Below are 25,639 nucleotides of genomic sequence, written 5' to 3' on the forward strand. Positions count from 1 at the left end.
TTCTAGGTAAGGGCCTTCTGTATCTAGTCGGATTCTAGCCCATGCGCAGACTGGCGGTTACGATATAGAAAGCAATTCGACCAACTGGGCTCTGGGGAGAGATAAGTTATGTACATAACCGGAGAAGTGACACGATGAACAAAGTCTAGAGTACGCATCCGCTATCTATCCGGTTCTCCGGCTGTCTACTGCAAAGAGAAGAAGATGCCACTTATGAGGCGTGAACGCGCTGTAAATATTTTTGGTATCCCACACCTCCCGAAACCCAGCTTAAAGAAACGAAATCTCACCTCCGATCCCACTCCCAAACGCAAAGTCCTCCAGAACAGTCGGGTCGACCAAGTTCGCCAGCATCTCCGCCCGCGTATCCGGCTGCGCACCCTGGTCGTTGAACAGGGAGTAAAAGAAGTCCCCGCCCTCATTAGTAGATATGCCGCTTGGTAGAGTGAAGCCAGTAGCTGTATCAACGCTCCCACCACCTGCCGGACCCAGTGTTGAGCTGTCGCCTCTATCCGGTGAACTACCCACCGCGAGCTGCATACCTTGTATCCCAGTGTACTGAAGCGGCTGCTGCCGTCCCAGTGGCAATGCGTTCAAAGATTCATTATTAATAGTATCAATCGAGGTACGCCTGACGACGCAGGCACGCGCGACCTCCAGAACCTCCCGGATCATCTCTGCGCACCGCCGCGCAACGACGATATTGTTCATCGACTCGAAGATATCAAGGCTCTTTTCTACATCATGCAGCAGAGTCGTGTCCGGAGTTCCGGAGGGGCTGCCGGCGAGAACGACGTGTAGCAGGATCATGGCGCCGTAGAGGGCGTACGTTGTGTTGTACCACCTGTTGGCCAACTTAGTAACTATGTAGAGGTAGAGGGAATATCTTTTTGGTTGTACTTACCATGTTCTGATGTAAAGACGGTGGAGAAATGACTCGTATTGCATGTGGATGTTCGTCCGGGCTGTTTCGAGGCAGATGTGTAGGTGCTGCTGTAGGGCTGGAGAGCTGACATTGGAGGTTGCTGCAGCGAGGAATGGGCGATGTATTAAAATGCGCGTATTGTAGAATCCTTTGCCCATGTGTATTATGAGAAACGTATTCCAATAAGAGATCAATTCAAGAATACTAACTTAATCGCAGAACCAGCTTCTGTTTGAACGCCCATTCCGGATCATTGAGAGAGGCAACGTCAATGTCCAGAAACTTTGGAATAGCGGCTTTCCAGTCCAGCAATTTCCGATCCAGGTCCATGGCAATTCGGGACATCTCATCGAGTGATCGTTTAGGAGAGTGGTAGAGTTGATGAGACGCCGCAGACATGATTTGGGCCAGGGATACCATAACAGGAATCATTGCCACGTCGTTGTCCTCGGAATCGGGGTCTAACTGGCTTCCAGGGCTCGCCTGTAATTCAGCATTAGATTTGTTGCCATGATATTTGGTTAGTACTTGCCTTCAGAGCTGGTAAAGAGATCTGGTAGTAGCAGAGCTCTTTCATGCTGTCGAGGCGGCCGGATGAGCAGCACATTTCACTGTATCCCGTTATCAATAATTCAATCAGAATATATAGTCGGTAGAAGGGGAGACATACATCTCATGCGAATATATACACCTAATCAAAATATCAGCAGCGTCCCTCTCATAATCCTGTTGGATAACCTACCACCACGTTCTTCGGGCCTCCTTGCGCATTTCAGGAGAAACAAAGGACATCCCAGACGCAAGTCCAATGGCCACAGCCGTTCGCACTGCCATGCCGCTATACATGAAACAGCTGTGTGGGCGAAGTGCGTTTTGACAGAATACACTCTACCAAAATTAGTGTCCAATCAAAGAGTATCGGATACTATCCAACTCACCATTAGTAGCAAAGCCTGGACGCTCTCTAGACAACACCCTTCAAACAGATCCCCGATTGCCTGCTTAGCTGTCTTGAAGTAAAAGTCTGCAAAATCAAGCGCAGAGGGCTGAGAGCCGGATTCGGTACTCGGTCTCTCGGTTGTAGAACTAGTACAATAATGCCCTAGTAGAGACGTCTCCTCGGAGCTGGCATTAATCGCGCCCAGCGCCACCACAGCAAAGTATAGGCCAGAAAACCTGGACGAACCACGCATGAATCCAGGCCGTCGGCCAAGGACAAATGCATCCTTCTCACACCGGTGCATGAAGACTACTTTGTTCAGCATAGGGTGTATGTAATGCTTGTTCGAGAAGTAGCTGCCGATGAAAAGCTTTTCAACTTCGATTTGGGCTTCAGGCGCCAGCTCTTCGGCAGTGGTTGGGATTGTCCGATCGTGTCCTGTTTATTAGCCTTATGTTTTGATTGATTTGTGTAGATGGTATCAGTCTGCGACTCACCCGCAAAGCTACGAAGCACACCCTGCGACTCTTTTCTCCTATTATCTTCCCCGTAATTTCCGCTCCTCTGGCCCCGATAGCCTGGGTTGTAAAGGAGGTTGACGATAGACAGTTGTGCTTTGTGGGGACCGGCCCTTGCTCGACGATCCGACTGTGCATCGGATTGCGGAGTGTCAGGGGCAATGCTAGACTGCTCATCCACACCTGGCACTCTATTATCTGCTTGGCTACGAGCACGCATATACAGGTTTCTGAGAAAAGCCAGATTGGACGAGTTCCCGTAGAACTCGGTCCCCCTTGTGTGCAGATTTACACCACTCAGGCCGTCCCGCGAGGCTGAATCGCCGAGCTCGGGTGATGCTTTTTCAATCAGTACTCGGGGCTGCTAGGTGTTAATACGAAACTTACCAACCAGAGTGTTGTTGGGGCCGGGAGTGCCTGGTGCACTGGGAGACTTAGACGGCAACTGTGCCTGGGCATTGTTATGCAGACTGTCTGGAGAGGCATGGGTAACAGTTGCCTCAGGCCACGGAGATGGTCGGCCTTTATGTCTGGGTTTGTTAGTACCATCATTCGAATGTGAATTCAGTACACACAAATACTTTTGCTGACGCCTTGCGGATGGGGTATTTTGAGCAGTTCCTCCGCGGTAGAAGCAATCGAGAGAGTGGTCTTCAAATAATCAGCAGATGCAACATATACTCCGTAGTCTCTGGTAATTACAAGAACAGTAAGAGCATGGCTGNGCTTGGTCACACTGTTCGGCTTAGCATCGGCATCGCACCGGCTCGGAAAAGCAGACTGACCTTGGTCTTGCGACCGCGACAAGTCTCACACGCCCGCGATGCTCGAGGCGGTCGCCGTCGGGAGGCGCGTAGCCTGGCTGTCATTGACTGCGGGTCCCCGGGCATGTTTGTGATGAGTTGATGCGATATTCATGAGGCAGGATGTGGGGAGGGATTGGAAAAGCCGATGGGCCGACGGAGGTGGTCGTCCGGAAAAGTCATTCTCCATCGAAACAAGCTTGCCCTAACATCGGAAAAGGACAGCACTGATACTCACTGGCTCGCTCATTTCACAACGATTACGAAGGATATAATCATCTTTTCTGAACCTAGTGTGTCAGTAAAGTGCCATAATTACAAACACATTTGAAGTACTTTCCAGGCCAGTTATTGAAGTCACTGCGTCGCCACCATGGCCTCTTCCGACGGAACTTCCGACGGAACTGACAATGGCAATAATATTCAACATCAACAGTCTTATATATAAACTACACAGTATCCGAGTTTATTCTGCAGAAACTATTCTTAGTATCATGACGGGAGCCCGAGAAAGCGAGGAATATTCTCCCCAGCCACACTATGACGACCCCGAAGGCCTCTCCCGGGCTCAATCCACCCACTCTACCATCAAAGCTCCATCTTCAACCTCGAAAGAAGTCATCTTTGTTGTCGTCATCTGCCTTGCCCAGTTCATGACGCAGGCTGGACTGTGCATGTCCATCGCTCCCGTCTATATAATCGGCGAGTCATTCGGCACCTCGAGCGCCGGCGAGCTGAGCTGGTTCGCAGCAGCTTACAGCCTTACAGTCGGCACCTTTATCCTAATCTGTGGTCGTCTAGGCGATGTCTTCGGCCACCGCCTCATGTTCATCATCGGCTTCGCCTGGTTCGGCCTATGGTCATTGCTCGCCGGGTTCAGTGTATGGTCTAACCAGGTCTTTTTCAACTGCTGTCGTGCCTTTCAGGGGATGGGTCCGGCCATGCTTCTTCCAAATGCCATTGCTATTCTGGGCCGCGCCTACCCACCCGGCTTACGCAAGGAGATGATATTTAGCTTCTTTGGAGCGACTGCCCCCTCGGGCTTTATTGTTGGCGGTGTCTTCTCCTCTATCTTCGCCCAGCTAGTCTGGTGGCCATGGGGATACTGGGTTATGGGCATCGTGTGCTTCTTATTGTCTGCCCTGGCAGTGATAGTCATCCCACACACGCCACGACCCAAGTTCGAAGACTCCATGCCAATGTGGGTGCGTCTGGATCTACTTGGTGCTGCTGCGGGTATTTCCGGTCTGATACTTGTCAATTTCGCCTGGAACCAGGCAGCCCTTGTTGGATGGCCAGTGCCCTACACGTATGTGCTACTTATCGTCGGCCTTCTATTCCTCGGGGCCTTCGGTTGGATTGAACGCCATGCTTGCTGCCCGTTGCTTCCTCGTGAGGCTCTATCCGGTGACATTGCTTGGGTATTGGGTTGCATCGCTGCGGGATGGTCCAGCTTTGGCATCATTATATATTACTTCTTCCTGTTCATGTTAGACATTAAGAGCGATACTCCACTGTTGACGACGGCCAAGTGGGCTGCTGCTTCGCCATCTGGTGCTATTGCCGCCCTTGTCACTGGATTCCTGCTTGGTCGTATACCGCCGAGCGTGATTATGTTCTGCGCCATGTCCTTCTTTACTGCTGGGCTGGCGATATTCGCTACTGTCCCTGTGGACCAGACGTACTGGGCGCAAGCATTTGTGGTTAGCCTTATCACGTCGTGGGGAATGTAAGCACTCACTCTTTTCTCTTCGCTGATATATGCATAAGCTAATAATACTACCAAAACAGGGATATGTCTTTCCCCTCAGGAACCCTCATCCTCAGCAACTCCATGCCGCGCCATCATCAAGGACTCGCTGCGTCCCTCGTCACTACCACTGTCAATTACTCCATCTCCCTTGGCCTTGGATTTGCCGGGACTGTCGAGTCCAATGTTAATAATGGCGGCCGTGATACCCTACGTGGTTACCGCGGTGCGCTGTACCTGGGTACTGGCCTTGCTGGTCTAGGACTGATTACGTCCGTTCTGTTTAACTTTGTCACCTGGAGACGGTACCAGAGGGGAAGGCATGCTCCAAGCGAAAAAGCCGAAGGAGTCTGAAGCTATATATGGAGTTTGACGAAGTTGGTTTTAGATTTTTTAGATTTCTTGTGATCGCGTTAGATAGAATTGCAGGGATAGTACAATATGTGACCACATATATATCCATGCTCTAAATACACTATTAATAAAGTAGTGAACCCAATCGACAAGGAGACCTTTTGTCCATTTTTTAGATCTCTTGATATAATTGGTCGATCGGTCAACAGATACACCATACCTGTTCGTTCAACTCTATTGGAGCTGTTTGCTAGCCGGGCAGGAATATGACATATCTCCTCCAAACCCTCAGGTAACGCAAAAAACCTGGCAGCCGCCACCTGGAAGCTTTGAGTATGTCTGTCCGGTCGGACATGAGAGGTGTTCCGGAAATCATTACCGTTCTGCTGGGCCAATCTATCAATAGTGTAGAGTGGCGGCTCCCGCATCGGGAATTATTGCCTTTGACAAGCAACGTATCCAACGCCTGGGCCATTGGCAGCGGCATAATGAGCCGACGCAGTCACGGCCAGTTTACGTCATGGGGGTCACTGTTATTCTTAAGCTTTATAGCCCTGCTGAGAAGTTCGATCGTGTTCCTTTCTACTGACACCATTCTACATCACGACCATGGCTGGAGACCTTACCTCTGGGGACACAGACGAGCGTGGATACTCGCATGATAACCTGCGCCATGTAGTCATCACCGCCACTTGCTTTGCCTTGATAATTTCCACAATTGCGGTCATTCTGCGACTGGCGTGCCGCAGAATCACCAAGACGAAGCTTTTCCTCGACGACTATCTCATGATTGCAGCTTTGGTTGGCATCTAACAAACATTCACGTTCAGTATTATGCACTCCCTAACAACAAAGATAGGTCTTCGAATACGGAATCTCCTTCGCTGGCGTTGTCCGTAAGTTACCCCTTTACAATAATTGTACCCCTTTATCCCATTGCAGTATCTAACAAAATCCCAGTCCTCCACAACGGCCTTGGAACACACATCCACCTTGTCCCACCCAACCAACTAGTCGTCTACATGAAAACCCTCTCCAGCGGCAGCTTCCTCTACCCTGCATGCATCACCTGCGTCAAACTCTCCCTCCTCGCCTTCTACAAGCGCCTCTTCCCCATAAAGCCCATGGTGCTAGCCGTCAACATCGTCGGAGCCATGGTCGTGCTCTGGTGTTTCGGGGCCTGTCTCATAGGCGCAGTAACATGCATTCCTTTCCGCAAGCTCTGGGACCCGACCATCCCCGGCGGATGTATCGATTTGGCAAAATTCTACTACGGCTTGCAGATTCCGAATATAGTTACTGATGCCGTTATCCTGGTTATGCCGTTGCGGGTTGTGTGGGATTTACAGATGAAGAGGGTGCAGAAGGTTCTTTTGACTGGGATTTTTATGTTAGGGTTTCTGTACGCTTATTCTGCCTCACTATTCATCTTCCATACCCCCTTATGTTCCGTACTTTATGCTAATCATGGTGCACTGCGCAGCACCTTAATTTTCGACATAATCCGCCTCGTCGCACTAATCGAGCTCTCTGAGGCCGGACCAGATATCACCTACAACCAAGTCAACGCAAGCGTGTGGACCTGCATCGAGCCCTGTGTCGGCATTACAGCAGCCTGTCTGTCGAATATGCGTCCGCTGTTTAATCTGCTGCCTGACGTCCCGTGGAGAAAGTTCTCGTTTCGCTCGATTACTTCTGGCCGGCATAGTTCTGACGCGGGAAAAACGCGGTCGATGGAGGAGGGGAAGGCGAATAATGAGAGGAAGAAGGATGACCATTCAACGACGGTCTTGGAGCTTTCGGGTCAGGATAGTGGGCTCGGTGGGAGTACTCTGGGGGGCAGTATGGGCAGTTCGTCCAGGTCGGTGCGTGGTGAGTCTTAACGGCCTTCTAGTTCTGCTTGTTTGATCAAGAGGTGTACGATACGTTGGAAATAGCCGTTTATTTTAACAGTGTAATACCAATTATTTTCTTATGTCTATCATTGCTCTGTCTATTACTATCTAAGCATGAATTTATATCTAATTGAGCCAAAATACAATATCGCCAGTAAAAAAGTACAAATCTAATAGTCATTCTCAATACAGAAAATATACGAAAAAGAAATCTATATATAACCCGCAAATCATGTCAAACAGGAAATAATTCCCTCTAACTCCGACGCAATCCCATCCACAAGGTCTCTCACTTCCTGCTCAGAAAGGAAGCCGCCCTCAACACGAACTCCGAAGCCAATACTATCTGTTGCCTGGTTAGGCCCGATATCTAGGAATATATTTTCCTCTGATAAGAAGGAAGTATCAAGATCATCGATTGGTGTGGTCGAGACGGGTAGCGGTTCGGTTGGAAGGAAGTCCGTGGGCACGCCAATGCGGAGCGGCTGGAAAAGCTCAATGTTATCATGCTGACTGCCATCTTGTTTAGGAGGTTGTTCTGGCGCCCGTGGGATGTTGTTCTGCATCCAGAGGAGGTTCACCCAGGTGTTGAATAGCGGTGTTGGACCTTCTGGTTTGATCCAGCCTAGGATATCGCGGAGAGAGCTTTGCTCGTAGGAAACGCGGTCTGCAAGGGCCGCTTGGATATTTTGCGCCTGCTGTACGACCTCTTGTTCGTTTGTTTGAGTGCCGGTGCTAGGCATGGCGTCTGGGACAATTAATGGATTGACATTGAGGCAGGGCCCGGCCAGCTTTTCGATATCATTGAATGCTGCAGATCGTCCAGTCTGGTATAGACCCATGACTGGGCTAGCGACCCCAGTGGCTTTAGCAATTGATCTGGCAACGGCGAGAAGGACGATTGTTTGGAGACTCAAGCCTGCCGGACGACATTTAGATTCCATGATAGAGAGGCCCTTGACCTTCTCCCATGCGCCGATGAACATCTGTTTGGGAAGTTGCGAGGTCTCACTGGAGCCTCTGATGAGTGTCGACGATGGAGACTTGAGCGCTGACGTCCAGTATGCCTTCTCGTCGAGTTGAGAAAGAGAGCGGAACGAGAAGTCCACAAAAGCAGGGAAGTCGGGGCTTGCGTCGAGTGTCTGCTCCCGGTAGAGTCTGCTCAGCTCGGAGACAAGCATGGGCATCGACCACGCGTCATAGAGTGAGTGATGAATGATGATGAGGATGCCGTCATTGTCAGCAGCTTTCAGATGTCGCAGCCGCACAGGAGGAGAGAGCAGTGAAGACGGATGCAGGGCTTCTTCACGAGACTGTGTCTTGGCCAGCGCGCTAATATCTTCAGAAGATTCGACGGTCTTGAATGTATCCGAGCCGCTTGCATCCTTCAACACAACCTGGACAGCCTCTGATGGTGAAGTGGTCGTGAAGACAGTTCGTAGGACAGGGTGTCGTTCGCGGAGTTTGGTCCACGCATTCTCAAGTTTCGCACTGTCAATACGCTCGTGGCTGAAGAAAGCCCAGGCTGGTTCGAGCAGTGCTCGATCAGCTTTCAACCAGCTCGCGAGGTGATGGAATTGACCTGGTAAGGTAGGTAGTAATGTTTCGATGGCTTCCTTCTTCAAGTTGAGTTTTGCAAGAACCTCCTGTTCGACATGAGGATAGTCCTTGATTAATGCACCCTGGGAAATCTCATTGGGCGTTGTTGTCGGCTTCACCCGTTCACTGATACCACGCAGGGTGTTGCCCTGGAGGATGTCACCCACGCTGGTCTTTAATTCCTTGCCTCGACAAATGGACGCAATTCGAATGGCCGATAGAGAGTCGAGACCGAGATTGAAAATACTCGTGGCTGGCTTTATATCCTCGACTGGGACACCAGCGACTTCTGCGAGCACCGACTTGATAGTGGCCTCATGTGCAGGAGCTTCAGAGTCGTGAGAAATAAGGTCCTCGTCCTTCTCCAGGTCTCGTTTTAATGGTAGATCTCCCAGTCCTTGGGGCATTGTCGTCGAGGACCTCGTGGGATGTTCAATGATATCGCAGAAGGCAGCATCGAATCCACGGATGAGGCTATCGAGCATTGCTTGATCGATATACAAGCCGTTGGATGTTGCCGTCAGAACAATCCCGTCCGGTGCGTGGTCAACCTCAATGTTAAGCTTGTACTCAGCATTAACCACATAATCTTCAGCTTCAAATGGAACCCAGATATCCTGGTCATTCAGACTGGTCTCAGACAGTGCGGCGCTCTTCTGAAAGACAAATAGAGCGTCGAACAGCTGGGAAGACCCAAGCTGTCCCGATTGTCGTAGCGTATTCTGAATAACACGCAATGGCGCATGCTGGTGGGTTTGTGCGTCTGTAGTGTGTTGCTGCAGTCGCTGCACAAGGGCTCTGTTGCTCAGGAACTTGGGATCAATCGTAACTCTCTGCGCAACGGTGTTGAATAGTGGTCCAAGTGTGCGGTCTGCATCCGGGTGAGGCAGGGTCCGTCCTGCAAGGACTTGTCCGAAGGCCACATCGCGTGCTCCGACCAGCTGGGCGTAGACTTTGGCGTAGGCCAAGAGAGCGATGCTTTGAACCGTGACTTCCATATGCTTGCAGGCCTGGGTGATTGTGGCTAGGTCGAGGGAAATTCGGTGCTCGGAGGCGAACATGCGATCCGCAGACGGGGAAGTATCCTGGAGCTGCGGAATCTCAACCGGGCGGTAGCCCTCAAGTTTGTTTGTCCAGAATGCGCAGGACCTTTCTTGCTCTTCCAAGACATACGGCACCATCTCGGAGAACTGGGGACGATTCGCTGGGGGCTGACCCGCGTAGATGGCGGCAAGGTCTTCGAAGACAAAAGGGAGGGATGCACCATCATAGAGGGAATGGTGAATCACGATAACAAGGACTCTCGCTCCTGGTTGGTGAACAAGTACAGAGCGTATTGGCGGGGTCTGGAAAGAGTCTTCGCCATCCAAACTGAAAAGAGACATGACCTCGGACAGCACGTTAGCGGTTGACGATAGGGAGATCTCCGTCCATTCAAAAGGAGGTTCGTTATGCACTGCACCAATCCAACTCTCTCCGAGACTCTGAATAAGGTGGAAGGAAGTCCGCAGGATTTCATTCATCTGGATGACTTGGTGCAGAGCGGACTTGAGCTTGTGGATGTCCACCGAGTCGTTGAGGCGGATGGGATGAGGGTTAACATAAACCTTTCCACCGGAGCTGATGGTCTGCGTGATCATTCCTGACTGCAGTGGTGTACACTTGAACATGGAGACAATGGAGTCGTTGTCACCAAGGCAAGGAACATCCTTCCTATAAGTGCCAACCGGTATCGTCTCGTCGTGCTTGACTCCATTAACACCATTGACCTGCGGCTTGGAGGAGGCCTGGTCAATGTGCTTCGCCAGCGCACCTACACACGTAAATCGCATAATATCGGACGAGGAAGTCTTGAACCCCTCATCACGCAGCCTGCGAGCGAACTGGATAGCTGTAACCGAGTCAATACCCAGGCTCAAAAACGAAGCACCCTTGGATACAGCAGCAGTTTCCAGTCCGCAAAAGGCAGAAGCAAGTTCCCGAATTCTGGTTTCTGACTCGGACCATGTCGATTCATCCCACTGGGTAGTAGACCCTTGAGACCCGGGAACTTGTGATTGCGCAAGGTTGAAACTATCCAAAGGCAAGCTATTACCTGACAGCAAATCGGACAGGACCGCATCGATCTTCTCCACGAACTCCTCTCCATCCAGTTGGGACCCAAAGTCAGAAGAGAAGATGCAGTCTAGTTGCACGGTATCCGTAGCGCTGTCAGCCTGCACCTCGAGTGCGAGTGGGTATTCCGATGGCATGTGGCTCTCTAATTCCTTCCACAGGTGGTGTTCTGATGACTCGGTGGAGCGGATGTATGAGAATAACGAGTCGAAGAGCGGAACTTCGGATTTCAACCACTGCTGAATCTTTCTCAAAGGTGTGTGTTGGAATTCCAGAGACCGAACAGTGGATCTCTGCACCGCAGTCACCACGTCATTAACGTTGTTCAGATCATTGGTATTGAGACGCGCTGGCACAGTGGTGATGCAGGGTAGAAGCACTGAATCGGCTCCTGCAGCGGATACAGTTCGCCCTGACATGACAAGACCATATGTTACATCAGATGTACCGATATGGTCAGCCAGCAAAAGAGCAAATATCGCTTGCATCAGGTTCGGCACTGTTGTTTGGAGGCTTGCCGAACGGCCTTCCAAGTCCGTCAGCTTAGCACTGAGGGGGCGGCGCACAGAAACAGTCTTCTTTGCAGTATCCGTCTCTGATCGGAAGTTTGCAGGATTGCATCCTGCCAGTGTTTGCTCCCAGTGCTGCTTTGCCTTGTCTGTGTCTTGGAAGCAAGCATTCTCTAGGAAGGCGGACGGTAAGCCTCTTTGGGAGAGGTTCTTTCCTTGATAATGCATGGCAACATCGTCTAGCATCATTGCGAACGATTCCCCGTCATACAGCGCGTGGTGGATGGAGATGAATAAAGCTAGTGGATGCTGCCCGGCTGAAGACGTGGCAAGGTGGAAACGAACTGGCGGCACGCTGGAGATATCTGAGATGATCCCCCGTGATATTTCTCCTTGCTGTGAGCTTTGCAGTCGGGTTGCCTCTTCCAGACTGTCATACACTGATTCGGTCCATTGAATCGCATTGGAGTTCTGTGAAAGAACAACTTGAGCAATTTCCCTCTCCAGAGAAACAAACGCGGTCCTTAGGATCTCGCTGTTGTCGACAATGAATTCCCACGCTGTCTTAAGTCGATCTGAATAAACGTCCTTTTCGAGTTGCAGGACGACGTGGTTGACATAGAGTTGGTCGCCGTCACTGTTGATAGATCGCGCGACCAAACCCTCTTGCAGAGGCAGGCAAGGCCGAAGCACCGCAACCTGGGAAAGTTCTATATTCTGAGATGGGAGCTTTCGGTATTGGGCTTCCAACTCCTTAGATCGCTCTTGTAACTTTGAAACTCCAGACTCCGATCCCGACGATCTAGGCAGGCGAGCGAGCTGCTCGATAATCGGATTGCCCATGACCAGTGCCACAGTAGCAGCATATCCAATGTTGCGTAGTCTGATGGACAGCCCAATGGCGCTCAAGCTGTCCAAACCAATCTCGAATATATTCGTCAGAGGATGGAAGCTGGTAGGATCAATTGAGGTGACATGGCATATTTCGTTAACAACGGCCTCCTCCTCGGGATTCAATGACCTTTCGGACGCAGCGTCTGCGCCGGTCGCATTGTTCCCCTGGAGAACGGTCTGAAGAGGAAGCTCCGCGAAAATCCGATTCAGTTCCTTCATGTTTGCCTTTCCAGACATCACCGCAACGGGAATAGACGTAACAGGCAGAATCAACTCAGGGACCATATATCCAGGCAACTTTTTGCGGCATATCTCCTGAAGTTCTCGGCCCAGCGTAGAGAAGTCGGAATAAAGGAACGAGACTTCGTCGTTCTTCTTCCCACGCTGAGACCGAGACACAAACGAAATAAGCTGGATTTTGGCGAGCCCGGGGTGTTTGGCAACAGTTGTGACAACGTCGATGGATACAGGCGATGATGAACGCAGTACTTCTGAAACCTCTTCCGGTTCAAGTCTCTGGCCGCGGATTTTAGTTTGATCGTCACCGCGTCCGAGGTATTCCACAGAGTCATCGCCCATGAGACGCCCGACATCTCCGGTGCGGTACATCTTGACACCGTCTGGCCCGGTGAGGAAGCCCTTTGCATCTGGTCGATTGAGGTAGCCCTTTGCGACGAGATCGCCACTGAAACACAGCTCACCGGTCTGCCCCCTCAGGGCGTACCCCATTGTACCCGGGATGAGAACGTGTGCAGCACAGGCAGTCAAGGGTGGCCCGATATTTCTCAAGTTTGTAGACTTGTTGATATGTGCGAAGGTACATCCAATTGTCGCTTCGGTAGGGCCATAGGCATTGACGATAGCTACATTGGGAGCAGAGGCCCACGTATCAAGGACCTTTTGGGTGATTTTCTCTCCGCCAACAGTCATGAATCTGAGTTTAGGGCACTGTTGGGGGGTAATGTTCGACTGGTCAACAAGCGAGGGCACGAAACTTGCATGCGTGATGTCCCATTTCGACAAAGTTGTCCCGATATCATCGAGGATCATTGGCCTTGGTGCTGTAACGGTGGCCATTCCATGACGCCAGGGGAAGAACATTTCTAACAGATGAGGGTCGAAGGCGCGATTGGCTTGGGCGAGGTATCTGCCTGTGCCTCCCAGCTCCAATGTCGCCGGGGCAATCTGGCATGCGAACTCTGAGATAGACTCGATGAAGGATGAAAGATTGGCCCTCGTGACCATCACACCCTTCGGCTTACCAGTAGATCCAGATGTAAACAGTAGGTAGGAGTTATCATCCGGATGAGAATTGTAATCATGGTTCTCAAAAGACATGCCAGCTATGGATTTCTGAAGCTCGGGGTCGTCAATGCATTCCACACGGCAGCTGTCTGGAACGCCAGCAAACGAGGCCGCAAAGTTGGTCTCCGTAAAGATGATAGGGCAGTTCGCATCCTCACTTAGGAACGTCTTCCGCTCAGCTGGCAGACTCTCATCGATGGGAAGGTAAGTATTCCCAGATTTGAAGATACCAATAATGATCTTGTAGGAAGGCAGTGTCCGCCCTGTACAAACACCGATGACGCGATTTTTGTATCCAAAAGAGGCCAAGTAGGCAGCCACGCGGTTCGCCTCGCCGTTCAATGTGGCGTAGCTCATTGCCTCCTTCTCGATCCCGTCAGTTGTAATGCTGCTCGCGACCTCGACTGCTGTCCAGTCAGGGTGGGTGTCCGCGTTCTTCTCCAGCCAGTATGTCGGAGCTTGGTAGACCGAGTTTGTGACCTCATCACTAACCTCCCGATTCGATAGGGAGCGCAAGTCAGATGGAAGTCCGTTGACTAGACTATAGAATGACTCATCCGGGGTCGATAACATGGCGGTGATGAGACTGTCAATCTGGCGGACAAATAGACGCAGGTGCTCCCGGCTAAATAATCGGCTGTCGGACGATGCCTCAAGTGCGAGACTCCCGTCTGCAGCTTGAAAGACGTTCATGGCCATTGCGTGCTCAACATGTAACCCTATCTGATCCTCAAGCTCAACCCAAATATCAGGCAAGGATCGGTTCTCAGGCAATGCATTATCCCCATGGAAGTTAAAGACAGCAGGGTATAGGGGCTCTCCTCTCGGCCGGTTCAGCGCTTTCCGGATATCACGCGCGTGAATATGGCGGTGTTTCCAAGATTGCACCGATACCCTGTTCTGTTCCAGTAGGATCTCTCGAACAGTCCCCTGAGGATGGAACGGAATCGGGACAACGGATATGAAAGGTCCAACAGTATTCTCAAGAGAAGGATCAAACACTCGGTCAGACAATGTTTCCGCAAAGACCGTAGCTGGTAGCCCAAGGTACGACAGCGAAACATAGGCCCATGCGGCACGGATTATGGAGGCAAAGGATTGTAGTCCCATACTCGCGGCAGCAGATTGCACCTTGGAAACTGACTCTGTCATAGGGATCTCCTCAGATATTAATCGGTACTCCGGGGTAACTCCAGGAGGGAGTCTCTTTCCTGTGAGATCTGGCCAAACTGGGGTATCCAGGTTGGCAAATGTATTGAGCTCAGATTGCCAGAATCCAACGGTCTCTGAGTATCTATTTTCATTCGCAAGGACAATCGAAAGTGCATCGCTGAGCTGGTTCCTGGCCGGGGGCTTGTACGTATACGCGCTCCTCACGTCATCCATGATAAAACGAAGAGAAGGCTCGTCGTGAACAGAGTGATGCAGGGTAAGCACCATAACCCTTTCACTGCCCTTGTCGAGGAGCGTAACCGCCCATGGCGGGTTTCTGAAATAGTTCTTCTGGTGTTGAGACATGATATCCTCGACCCGGGTGTTGAATACCTCCATCCACTCGTTATCAGCACATTTGTGATACTCCCAGTCCAAGGCAGGAAGCTTGTATATCAGCTGCAAGATAGAGAAATTCAGTGTATCGCTTGGCTTCTGATTCCGCGCCTCAGCAACTGGAATGAAACCAGTTCGTAATGCCTCCGTCTTCTGGCAGACGGCAAACCAGGCCTGCCTCAACCGGGTGATATCCACGTTAGGACCCAGTCGGAAGAAGTGGTTGCTCCAGTACATGTTGTAGGTTCCCATAGTCTCAGTAAGTAGACTTTCCTGGATTGCAGTGGCGCGTACTGTTGTAAACTCGTCAGACAGCTTGCCCGCAACTGCTTCGTGCCATACATCATCGAAGGCCTTTACGTCGAACTTTCGAGGCCCGGTACTATTGGCATTCGATGCCCGGGCCAGCTTGATAAGATCATAAACTGTAATGCAGGCTAGCACTTCCATGACTGAAATACGGTGGCCGGCCTCCTTCAGCCTAAAGGCGAGGCGAGTGGCACGTAGTGAATCAACACCCAAGCTTCTGAGCCGGTTGGACTTTGTGATAGAGGAGGCATCAACATTGACCAAAGAGGCTATAAGATCAATGATCTGGACGCTTATAGAGGTGTCGGCGTCGTCTTCGGGGTCACTCGCGGGATCTTCTGGGTTGACTTCGCTTTCCCACTTCTCAAGATCCACAGACGCATATGCAGCCTGCAGTGCACGGCGGTCGACCTTCGCCGAGGGCGTTTTAGGAATGTTTGTGACGACAAGATACACAGATGGTATCATATTCTCAGGGAGTGTCTTGCGTGCTTGGTCGCTCGCAGCACGGGCGATATCACGTCCAGCGTCTTCCAACAGCAGTAGATTTCCATCATGGCCTTCAGGCGCTGCCCTCGGCGCACAGAGGAACGCAACGACAACCTGCGTAGGTCTATCAGGTCGACTCAAGACCAGCGTCTCGATAGTCTCAACATGAGGATGGCAGCCACGGATAGCAAAGCTGATCTCACTGAGCTCGATACGAATTCCACCAAGCTTGACCAAGTCATCAACGCGCGTGATATACTCAAGCGATCCATCAGAGAGCATTCTCACGAGGTCACCGGTGTAGTACAGTCGTTGTCCGGCTTCGTCATTCCAAACATATTTGGCCTCTGTAACATCCTTCTGGTTCAAATAACCCGGTGAAAGCTGGGGACCGCCCAGAGCCAATTCACCGATGGCGTTCTTCATGACGATGTCTTGGTTCTTCATCACGAATACCGAGACAGTCTCCATAGGCCAGCCGATGTTTGCGCTTTTGATTGACTTGTGCTCGTTTCCAAACTCGCGGATCGTCGAGACAACCGTGACCTCAGCGGGTCCGTATGTGTTGTAGGCCTTCATGTCCGTACCCCAGTCGTCTGCTACAGAAGGTGTCAGCTTCTCACCAATCATGGTCACCACCTTGAGTGTCTTGCAGCTCTGCCGGGGAACGCCAGCCGCAAAGGCGGGTGTAAGGTGGGCATGAGTCGCCTGCGTAGCGTTCGCGAGCTTTGGGAAAGATTCAAGCATTATCTGCCTTGTTCCAGCAATAAGCACGCCTCCTATACCCCAGGTATAGAAAATATCCTGGACCGACACGTCGAAGGTACACTGCGAGAATTGCAAACAGCGGACGGTGCTACCGTCAGCGTTGCCTGGGATATCAGCCTGCAGCGATTTCATACTGGACACCGCTGCAGCATGCGTGATTGGGACTCCCTTCGGTGCACCTGTGGTACCACTGGTCCAGATCAAGTAGGCTGTGTTGGCAGGGGTAGGCCTGCTGCGTGTTGACTGCGAGCGCGTGCTGATAGCAGCATTTTGAGTGAACTGGCTGACATCGATTACCTTCACCCCAGCAGGAATCGCGCCCTCGGGCTGCTCCTCATCTAACTGCGAAACAAGCAAAACTCCGGCGCTTGTTCGTGCAATCAGATCGTGACGGCGCTGGGTGGGAGAGAGGGTGTCAATCGGGCACCAGGCACCGCCAGCCTTGATAATCCCAAGAATAGCAACATACAGAGAAGGACTCTTCTCAATGCATATGGGGACTGAAGCATCTATCAAGTCTCCACAGACGTCGTTCAAGTGCTCCGCAAGATTATCAGCCATTGCATTGAGCTCGCCGTACGTCCATGAGATATTTCCTGGGTCTGCTTCATTATCCAAGTCCTGCTTGAATATCAATGCTAGATCATCTGGATGTGAAGCGGCATGCGCTTCAAACTGCGACTGGAGCAGCGCGCCTTCAGCAACCTCTGGAGCCGTAATTGGGTTAGGATTGGCGCTTGATTTAAGGTCCGCTCGAGCTTGCAAGTGAGCCTCCTCAAAATTACCATTCGGTACTTCAAGGATATAGCGCACAACATCGTCCATCTGTCGTAGCATTATCTCAGCCGCGGCGGAATCGAGCTTGTTATCAAAGGTTGCGCGCAGCGTCAGTGAACGGTCCGGCTCAGGAACCACCTCGACCATCACCGTAAAGTCGTTGGCCATGTCTGGGTGCTGGATTGAACCCCAAAGCGAAGAAGAGGCACGATCCGATCCAAAGTCCTGGTATGCAAGAACCGTGTCGTAAGGGATTTTGCCATCGACCGCCACGGACCCTAATTGAGGCTGCAGGTGTGACAGTGCTTTTGCATTTGACGATGACAAGTGGCGAGCAATCGACTTGTTGTTTAACACTCCGGAAGCTGTTTTCAGCTGTTGAATGGCGATTCTCGACGGCGTTATGGTGAACGTCGGGCCAATACACGCCTGAGAGGCCTCGTCTAGTCGTCCAGACACTACACTGCCCATCACCACATCCTGATCGGGTGTACCTATGTAGCTCAATAAGATCGCACCCCAGGCTGCCTGCAGCACGGAAAGTGGCGTTGAACCGATACTCTTCGACAGTTTCTTCAGGGTTTCGTGGCTGAGCGCAGAGCTAACTTCAACACAGCCAGAGGTCTTTTCAGATGGGGCCCTGTATGGAGTGACTGACGGGAATTCTACTGGGGTATATCCGTGTAGATACTGACTCCAGTAACGCGATGTCGAAGTGCGGTCTGCTTGGAGATGATTCTTGACAATGTGGTTCAGCGACGTCCGCTCCGGCAACGGTTTCGCGGAGTAGGCTGAAAGTACATCTTCCAACAGAAGCTGCAGGGACCCGCCGTCGAATATTCCGTGGAACATGCTCAGTATCAGTAGCGACCGGCCTGAGGATTCCACCAGTGATAGCTTCCAAGGCGGCATGCTCAAATTGATGGACTGGTCAACAGTCCGCAGGGCATTGTCAAGGATGTCCTCCTCAGAGACATTATCGTTCGGGCTCGTGTAGTTATCCCAGTCCTTCTTAGGGGCACTGCCAGGCGTCAAAATGCATTGTGCAAACGGCGCCAGCTCGTCATCCACCATGCAAAACAGTGTGCGGAAGGAGTCGTAACGGGCGATAACTTGGTCCCAAGCTGTCCTGAGCTTTTCAATGTCGGTGTTGGCTTCGAGGGGAAGGATGGTGTGGTAGATGTATGTTGGCTTTGCATAGGACTCGTCTGCCAAACTACGAAGAAAGCTCGTCAACATGCCAGACTGGGTTGCGGTGGTTGGCAGCACTTCTTTGATAGAATCAGATGAGACCTCGAGGCTCTCTGCGCAGCGTGTCCGATTGCGCTGGTCGAATGACGCCAGACTTGACTGGAGGTTATCCACCTGGCTGTCTGGGTGTACACCATTCGTCTTGACATTCTGATTCGTCTGGTGGCGGTGGATGAGGGAGACGAGGTCCTGTGATGTCTGCGACCGCAGTACATCGCTGACGGATAGACCATCGATACCGTGGTCCTTCAGCTTTTGCAAGAGTCGCATGGCACCCAGACTATCCAAGCCCATCGAGTATAGTTCGGTTCCAGGCTTGATAATGGAAGCATCTTCGCCTGTCGTCTGGGCCATAAGACGGATTACCAATTGCCGTGTTGACAGCAGCTCCTCGTCACCGATATTTTCCCAGCCATCTGATTTATCTGTACTATGGCCGTTGACCACGGGCATACTGACCTTCTCCTCCAGCAGTGCAGCAGACAGGGCTTTGCGGTTCACCTTGCCAGAGCTTGATCGCGGCAAAGATTCGAGGAATGTATAGGCAGACGGACACATTGACGAGTTAAGATGCTGCGCCGTGCTCTTCTTTGCCTGTTCAGTTATCCGTTTTCTCTCTGCCGCAGTATCATCGTTTGCCACGAGACAAGCGACAATCTGCTCGTTACCTTGAGGCTTCGTGTCTCTATTCACCACCACGGCAACGACTTCTGTAATACCAGGTACAGTTGCGATGGCAGATTCGATTTCTCCAAGCTCCACGCGACGTCCGTTTATCTTAACCTGGTCCGTGGAGATACGGCCTAGATACTCAATAACCTGGTTTCCGTTTTTACCCCAGACTATACGTGCCTTGTCGCCGGTTCGGTAAAGATTCCCATACTTCTCACTTGGAACGAACGCCTTGGCAGTTTCTTCCGGACGGTTAAGGTAGCCTTTGCTGACCTGCGGTCCTCCGATTGCCAGTTCTCCAACGGTACCAGTGGCAACTGGTACGGGGTCCAGACTATCGGGGGAAAGAACTAGCATTGCACAGGTGGGCAACGGCTCTCCAATAATGGATCCACGCATGTCGCGTTCGAATGGCGAGACGAACGTGCAGTTGATAGCTCCTTCAGTTGGGCCGTACGCGTTCACCAAAGTTCTCGACTTGGGCTGTTCAGGAGCCCCATTGACGTTTGGGCTCGGTGAAAACTTGTCAATCACAGTGCGATTAAGTTTCTCTCCCATCGACCACAGCGCTTCAAGGGTATTCAAGCGCTCAGGTCGGAGGAGTGATGCCAAACTGGGCGTGGCCATCATGATTGTCGCTCTCGCCTCATTGATCGTAGCCTCCAAATTGGCCAGAGTCAGGCGTCGATCAGCAGAGCAGAGCGTACCGCCACTGCTCAGGGTGACGAAGATTTCCATCAAAGATGGGTCGAAAGAAGGCGAGGCGAACTGGAACCAGCGGAAATCTCCAGCAGACTTCCCGGGCAGGGGTATCGCGGTGGCGTGGGACGAAATGGAGCATGCAGCTGCTAGATGGCTGACCTGAACGCCCTTGGGCTTTCCAGTAGACCCGCTGGTGAATAACAGGTAGGCTGTGTCGGTCTGGTCGATAGGTGCGGATTGCAGTGATGGTCCAGCGCCAGAGGCGAGAACGGAGTCACCTTGGAGCTGCTTCCATTTCGAAACTTCAGCGACGTCTACCCAGGTCGGTGTAGACTCGTATGCAGTCCCTGTTTCTCGGCGGGACTCCGTTGAGGGTTCTGCAGTATTGGCCAGAACGATAGGGGAAGCGATGTCGCAAAGGATCTCTTGTATTCTTTGAGCGGGAGCGTCCTGCGGCACGGGACAGAACGCGTGGCCCGATTTTAGAATACCAAGATATGAGATGTATAGTTCGGGTGAAGTGGGCATATTAACAGGAATAATGCGTCTATATTCAGAAGAAGAGTCAGTAGCCAAGAGCGATCTAATATGAAGCGCCAGATTAGAAGCCGCTGTATCGAGAGCGGCATATGTTAGAATGCTGTGCTTTGATGCTGTCGTCTCAGATCCCAATGAATGGACGAAATCCAAAGCGATGGCATGGGGGCTGCTCTGGACGCAGCGCTCAAAGGCAGCATGCAAAAGATGAGAGTCTGTCGCGGAGCTCTCAGCGCGCTCGGTTTGCGCAGTAGGGGGTATCATAGATGGTGGGAAATTCAAAACTGATAATGCAGGCTCTGGCGCTGAATTGGTAAAAAATGGAGAAGAATCGGCGACATGAAGTGAGATCGTGTGCAGTAGTTGCTCTACCGCTGCACTCGGGATCAGGCGTCGCGGGAATGCGAAGCTGATGTGGAGGGCGTTCTCCTTCTTGTCCGGCTCGGCGAACAGTATAAATGCCTTGGAATGTCAGTCACGATACAGATAAAGAGGTGTGGATGTCTCACGGTTCCCTGAGAGGGGAGTCTGTGTCCACCATTTTCAGGCCCAACACCGAACCCCAGCTCAGCGTAGAATTGGATTTCATCGTCGTTGTGATCTTTCTCATTGACTTCGCGAGAGACAAGCTTGGTCTGGTCGCCATCATGCACAAGAGAGGCAGTAATAAACGACTGCACAGGCGCCGAGTCCACAAAAGGCGAGTGACGGGTGCAGCAAAAGGCGACGTCCTCAAGGCCCGTCAAGGAAGAGACGAAACGCGCATAACCAGCGATAAGACCATCAACTACCTTCACGTTACGAACATCAGAGCTGCACGAGAGCTTGATTCGCTGGCTTGTTCCGACAGAGTCCTCCTCGATTGGCTTATCGACGACGAACGCATCGACGGTGTCCAACGCCGGGACCTTTGTGACCGGGAGAACCTCAGTCGGGAGCGGCCCGGTAGTCTGGGGCGCGGGCGTTTCATTCGCTGCAGTAGCAGCAGTAGCTGGATTTTGGCGTTCCTGAGAGCTGTGGAAAGCGCCAGTGAGCCCTCGGGCGACGCGGCGAACGTACTTGCGGACGGATCCAGCCATCTTGTGTTTCCCGGTTTGTTCCCGTGAAAATGAACAGGCTCACTCCCCGCAGCAAAGGGGCTTACTGCCAGTAATATACTGCCCCCGATCGATCAAGGGCGCGGCTGGCGTGATGCAGGAACAGTCAATTGCTCTCTAATACACGCTCCCTCATTGGCGGGGAACCTAAACAGTGATTGGTTGCAGCAGCGCCGGGCGTGGAGGGGAAGCTGGGAGCTGGCCTGAAACTTGCAGCAACAGCGTGAGAAGAGGGAGTTGTCTGTGGCTTATTACGTGGGATACAGGGTACCTTTGCGAGTTTTAGAACGTGGCGTGGAGGTTGGACTCTGCGACCCGACGGTGCGCCCCCAGTGCCCGCTCGTCAGGTGAAATCCAGGGAACGCCGATGGCCGGCCCATTTATCTGATTAGATCATCTGATTAGATCGGGTCATGCTGTGTACGGTATTTGGCTCTTACCGTACGGTATTCCGCACTTGCTGTATTCGCCCGTATCGCCTCGACAGCGCCGATCGCCTTGGGCAGCGGGTCGGACATTCAACCCAGTGGAGTGCTGTCGCAATTTTAACTGTTGTTCACTCGCGGTCATGTCCACCGTATATCCCTACTGAATGTGAAGAAGCTGCATACTGTTCTAGAATTCGGCCACTGTTTCGGAGGCTGTTGCCCACTGAAGCTTAGGCTGCGGCCCGCGCCAAAATATTTATCTGATCCGTAGTGGAGTGAGTTCAATCACCGAGGTACAACAGCTGCACAGCAGGATCTTGAAGTCGACCCATACTTATTATTCATGAATTCAAGTTCCATGGTCAGTGACATCCAATGTTTCGGAAGTGGCGGCTTCTTGCTGTCCCCAAGCCTTCCACATCTCTGATGCGTCTGAATTGACACGGGAGGGTGCAGAGTAAACACATACATCCGCCCACGTGGAAATGATTGCAGCTCGATAGCCGATACTGCTGATCTGCTCGGACATTTGGGCCTTTGCGCCTGTCATTGCTTTCGGCATGTTTTTGTCAGTCCTGTCAGATAGAACATAATATCATATGATTGAAGGAACAGTGTCTTGACATCTCCAATTCCCAAGGAGAATGACCGCCACTTATAACCCACACACTCCAAATTCTTCTAACGCCATCCCGGCTGAATACTACTGCCTATCAAGGCCGCCGTCTCTTATCAGATCAAACCCCTGCATTGGTCAGCCAATCAATTCTCCTACCAGGATCAGTTCCGCCAATAGTAAAATAACCACGAGTCAGACAGCCCCAGGACCAGTTTAGCTGGCTCGCTAAACAGAGCCAGAAGCCCCGGCCATCAGCCTGCTCGATCTGATATGAAGATTATGGTGCACCGTTGACGTCTCCTCATCTGTGCCAAAAAGTGGGTACCACACCAACATATGGGGCTGGAAGGTAAGAGTGAGACACTCTCGAGTGGACGACGAGTGCCCACTGGCCAGCTTCCTCACGCTAGATTTTGTCCCCATTGCTGGCAGTGACTACTGACTCGCTTAAACTGAGCAAGAGAAGCATAATTAGCTTGTCAGTCTCCGAGGTAGCCTGATTCCCTTCGATCCGGGACACTGGGTCTGTATTTAATCAGCCCTGCCCGCCTGCTCTCCCGGATCTGCATAGGGCTTTACTCCCAGCTATCATTGAATCACCTGCGCAAGCTAAGCAAGCACAATGGCCACCGTACGCCGGCTCCAGCAGACTCTCTCCCACCTCCAGCCTGTGCAAACTCCCCAGCAGCTCTCTGTTGTTTACGGGCCGACAGAACCGGAGTTGTTGGAAGTCACTCTGGGTGAGCTTTTGACGCTGCAGAGTCTGCAGTATGGCGACTACGAGTGTCTTGTTTTCCCCTGGACCGGGGCACGGTGGACGTATGCAGACTTGAACGACGAGGCCGATCGGGTGGCCCGAGGAATGCTGGCAATGGGAATCAAGAAGGGAGACAGGGTTGGGATCATGGCTGGCAATTGCGAGCAGTATATTTCGATTTTCTTTGCAGCTGCTCGCGTTGGTGCCATTCTCGTCGTTTTGAATAATACCTATACCCCGTCGGAGCTCTACTACGCACTCGACCACACCGGTATGCAAACGAAACTGGAAATATCAATTGAAGATCCGCCCGATGCTAATAAGCTTAACTGCTGGAACAGACGTCCGACTGCTGTTCCTGACCCCCCGCATTCACCGTCACTCCCTCGAAGAAGTTCTTGAAAAGCTCGGCTCTCACCCCAAGCAGGCCGGCACATCCAAAGCTCTCGAGGAGATCGTCGTGATCCGCGGCGAATACAAAGACTTCACCACCTACGCACAGGTTATCGAGCGCGGTATCCCACTATCTAGCAATGCTCTGCCCGCTCGCGAAGCCGAGCTACAGCCAGAAGATGTTTGCAATCTGCAGTTCACCAGCGGTTCGACCGGAAACCCCAAGGCCGCCATGCTCACGCATCAGTACGGAATATCCCGATCCACTTCTGAAAGTCTATACTGACCGATCCCCCGCAGCAACCTGGTCAACAACTCCCGCTTTATCGGCGATCGCATGAGCCTCACCTCCTTCGACATCCTCTGCTGCCCTCCTCCGCTCTTCCACTGCTTCGGGCTCGTCCTCGGCATGCTCGCTGTCGTCACGCATGGCTCGAAGATCGTCTTCCCCGCCGAGACCTTCGACCCGCTCGCCACGCTTCATGCCATCTCTGACGAGAAGTGTACTGCCCTGCATGGTGTCCCCACCATGTTCGAGGCGATCCTCAGCTTCGACAAACCCGACAACTTCGACTGCAGTAACCTGCGCACGGGTATCATCGCCGGCGCACCAGTACCCCGTCCACTCATGAAGCGGCTCTTTGAAGAGCTCAACATGAGGCAGTATACCAGCTCCTACGGTAATCCCCCATACCCTACCCTACTCTACTCCCGTTCAATACTATCTCTCATCACATCACATCACATCGCAACCAAACTGACCAATCCAACAGGCCTAACAGAAGCATCCCCCACATGTTTCAACGCCGTCACAACAGACTCCATCGAGACACGCCTCCAAACAGTCGGGAAGGTCATGCCACACGCAAAAGCCAAGATCGTCGACGCCAGCGGCTCAATCGTCCCCGTCGGCCAGCGCGGCGAGCTCTGCATGGCCGGGTACCAATTGACAAGGGGGTACTGGAACAATCCCGCAAAGACGGCTGAGACCCTCGTCACGGATGAAGACGGCACGGTCTGGCTGAAGACCGGTGACGAGGCCGTTTTTACACCCGAGGGTCGGTGTAGTATTACGGGGCGGTTTAAGGATATTATTATTCGTGGTACGTATTTTTTACCCCCCTTTCCTGTCTTTTTTTTTTTTTTTCTCTTTCTTTTTTTCCCTTTTTTTTTTTTTACACGCAAAGTTTGTTTGTTTCGAGAAATGGCTAATCCGTGGGTAATGTAAACCAGGCGGCGAAAACATCTACCCACTCGAAATCGAAGAGCGTCTCTCCAGCCACCCGTGCATCTCCATCGCATCCGTAATCGGCGTTCCGGACCAGAAATACGGTGAGGTCGTGGGGGCATTCATCGCGCTGGCAGAGGGCGCGACGAGGCCGACTGACGACGAGCTACGGGGCTGGACGCGCGAGACGCTGGGGAGACACAAGGCGCCGCAGCATGTCTTCGTGTTTGGCGAGGAAGGAGTGGACCGCACGGTTCCTGTGACTGGAAGCGGGAAAGTGCGCAAGGTGGACTTGCGGAAAATTGCGGCGGGGGTTTTGGAGGGTCGGAAGATGAAGGCCAATGCGAATGCGACTACGACTGCCTGATAGATTCCTTTATTTTGTATTTTTAGATTGTGAGCGAGTGGTTTATACCCGGTTAATGTGAAAAATTTACTACTATATACTGCATTCAAT

The 25,639-nt window shown here is 52.0% G+C and overlaps 5 protein-coding genes across 5 annotated transcripts; 3 read left to right on the forward strand and 2 right to left on the reverse strand.

The window, feature by feature from the left end:
• Positions 1-138: 138 nt before the first annotated feature.
• On the reverse strand, positions 139-3,434 carry ASPSYDRAFT_657124 (Zn(II)2Cys6 transcription factor). The gene is made up of 12 exons (XM_040850322.1): positions 3,169-3,434; positions 3,086-3,119; positions 2,959-3,034; positions 2,771-2,913; positions 2,363-2,722; positions 1,864-2,303; positions 1,668-1,813; positions 1,596-1,616; positions 1,458-1,536; positions 1,135-1,408; positions 905-1,073; positions 139-844 (listed from the first exon to the last, which is right to left on the reverse strand). Exons 1-12 carry the CDS (start codon positions 3,271-3,273, stop codon positions 271-273), a joined length of 2,421 nt encoding a protein of 806 aa, XP_040706451.1. The 5' UTR covers positions 3,274-3,434; the 3' UTR covers positions 139-270.
• Positions 3,435-3,573: 139 nt separating this feature from the next.
• Positions 3,574-5,345, forward strand: ASPSYDRAFT_41315 (uncharacterized protein). The gene is made up of 2 exons (XM_040846252.1): positions 3,574-4,870; positions 4,928-5,345. The coding sequence occupies exons 1-2, from the start codon at positions 3,681-3,683 to the stop codon at positions 4,953-4,955; spliced, it is 1,218 nt and encodes a 405-aa protein (XP_040706452.1). The 5' UTR covers positions 3,574-3,680; the 3' UTR covers positions 4,956-5,345.
• A 370-nt stretch (positions 5,346-5,715) lies between these two features.
• Positions 5,716-7,324, forward strand: ASPSYDRAFT_41316 (uncharacterized protein). The gene is made up of 4 exons (XM_040846253.1): positions 5,716-6,091; positions 6,150-6,186; positions 6,251-6,692; positions 6,774-7,324. The coding sequence occupies exons 1-4, from the start codon at positions 5,900-5,902 to the stop codon at positions 7,171-7,173; spliced, it is 1,071 nt and encodes a 356-aa protein (XP_040706453.1). The 5' UTR covers positions 5,716-5,899; the 3' UTR covers positions 7,174-7,324.
• A 91-nt stretch (positions 7,325-7,415) lies between these two features.
• sidC (nonribosomal siderophore peptide synthase SidC) lies at positions 7,416-21,739 on the reverse strand (the record flags this gene model as incomplete). The annotated part of the gene is made up of 2 exons (XM_040841519.1): positions 7,416-21,122; positions 21,170-21,739. The coding sequence occupies 2 exons, from the start codon at positions 21,737-21,739 to the stop codon at positions 7,416-7,418; spliced, it is 14,277 nt and encodes a 4,758-aa protein (XP_040706454.1).
• A 1,687-nt stretch (positions 21,740-23,426) lies between these two features.
• On the forward strand, positions 23,427-25,549 carry sidI (putative long-chain-fatty-acid-CoA ligase; the record flags this gene model as incomplete). The annotated part of the gene is made up of 4 exons (XM_040844493.1): positions 23,427-23,832; positions 23,903-24,200; positions 24,255-25,057; positions 25,188-25,549. The coding sequence occupies 4 exons, from the start codon at positions 23,427-23,429 to the stop codon at positions 25,547-25,549; spliced, it is 1,869 nt and encodes a 622-aa protein (XP_040706455.1).
• Positions 25,550-25,639: the final 90 nt, after the last annotated feature.

The sequence above is a fragment of the Aspergillus sydowii genome (genome assembly GCF_001890705.1).
Source record: "Aspergillus sydowii CBS 593.65 unplaced genomic scaffold ASPSYscaffold_2, whole genome shotgun sequence".
NCBI classification, from domain to species: domain Eukaryota; kingdom Fungi; phylum Ascomycota; class Eurotiomycetes; order Eurotiales; family Aspergillaceae; genus Aspergillus; species Aspergillus sydowii.

Bases quoted from the DNA above. Each gene is read 5' to 3' on its own strand.
- ASPSYDRAFT_41315 (XM_040846252.1), top strand. From the start codon at position 3,681: ATGACGGGAGCCCGAGAAAGCGAGGAATATTCTCCCCAGCCACACTAT. The intron at 4,871-4,927 runs CTGGGCGCAAGC...GTAAGCACTCAC, and splicing joins GTCCCTGTGGACCAGACGTA to TCTTTTCTCTTCGCTGATAT.
- ASPSYDRAFT_41316 (XM_040846253.1), top strand. From the start codon at position 5,900: ATGGCTGGAGACCTTACCTCTGGGGACACAGACGAGCGTGGATACTCG. The intron at 6,187-6,250 runs GTAAGTTACCCC...ACAAAATCCCAG, and splicing joins CTCCTTCGCTGGCGTTGTCC to TCCTCCACAACGGCCTTGGA. The intron at 6,693-6,773 runs GTACGCTTATTC...TGCACTGCGCAG, and splicing joins ATTTTTATGTTAGGGTTTCT to CACCTTAATTTTCGACATAA.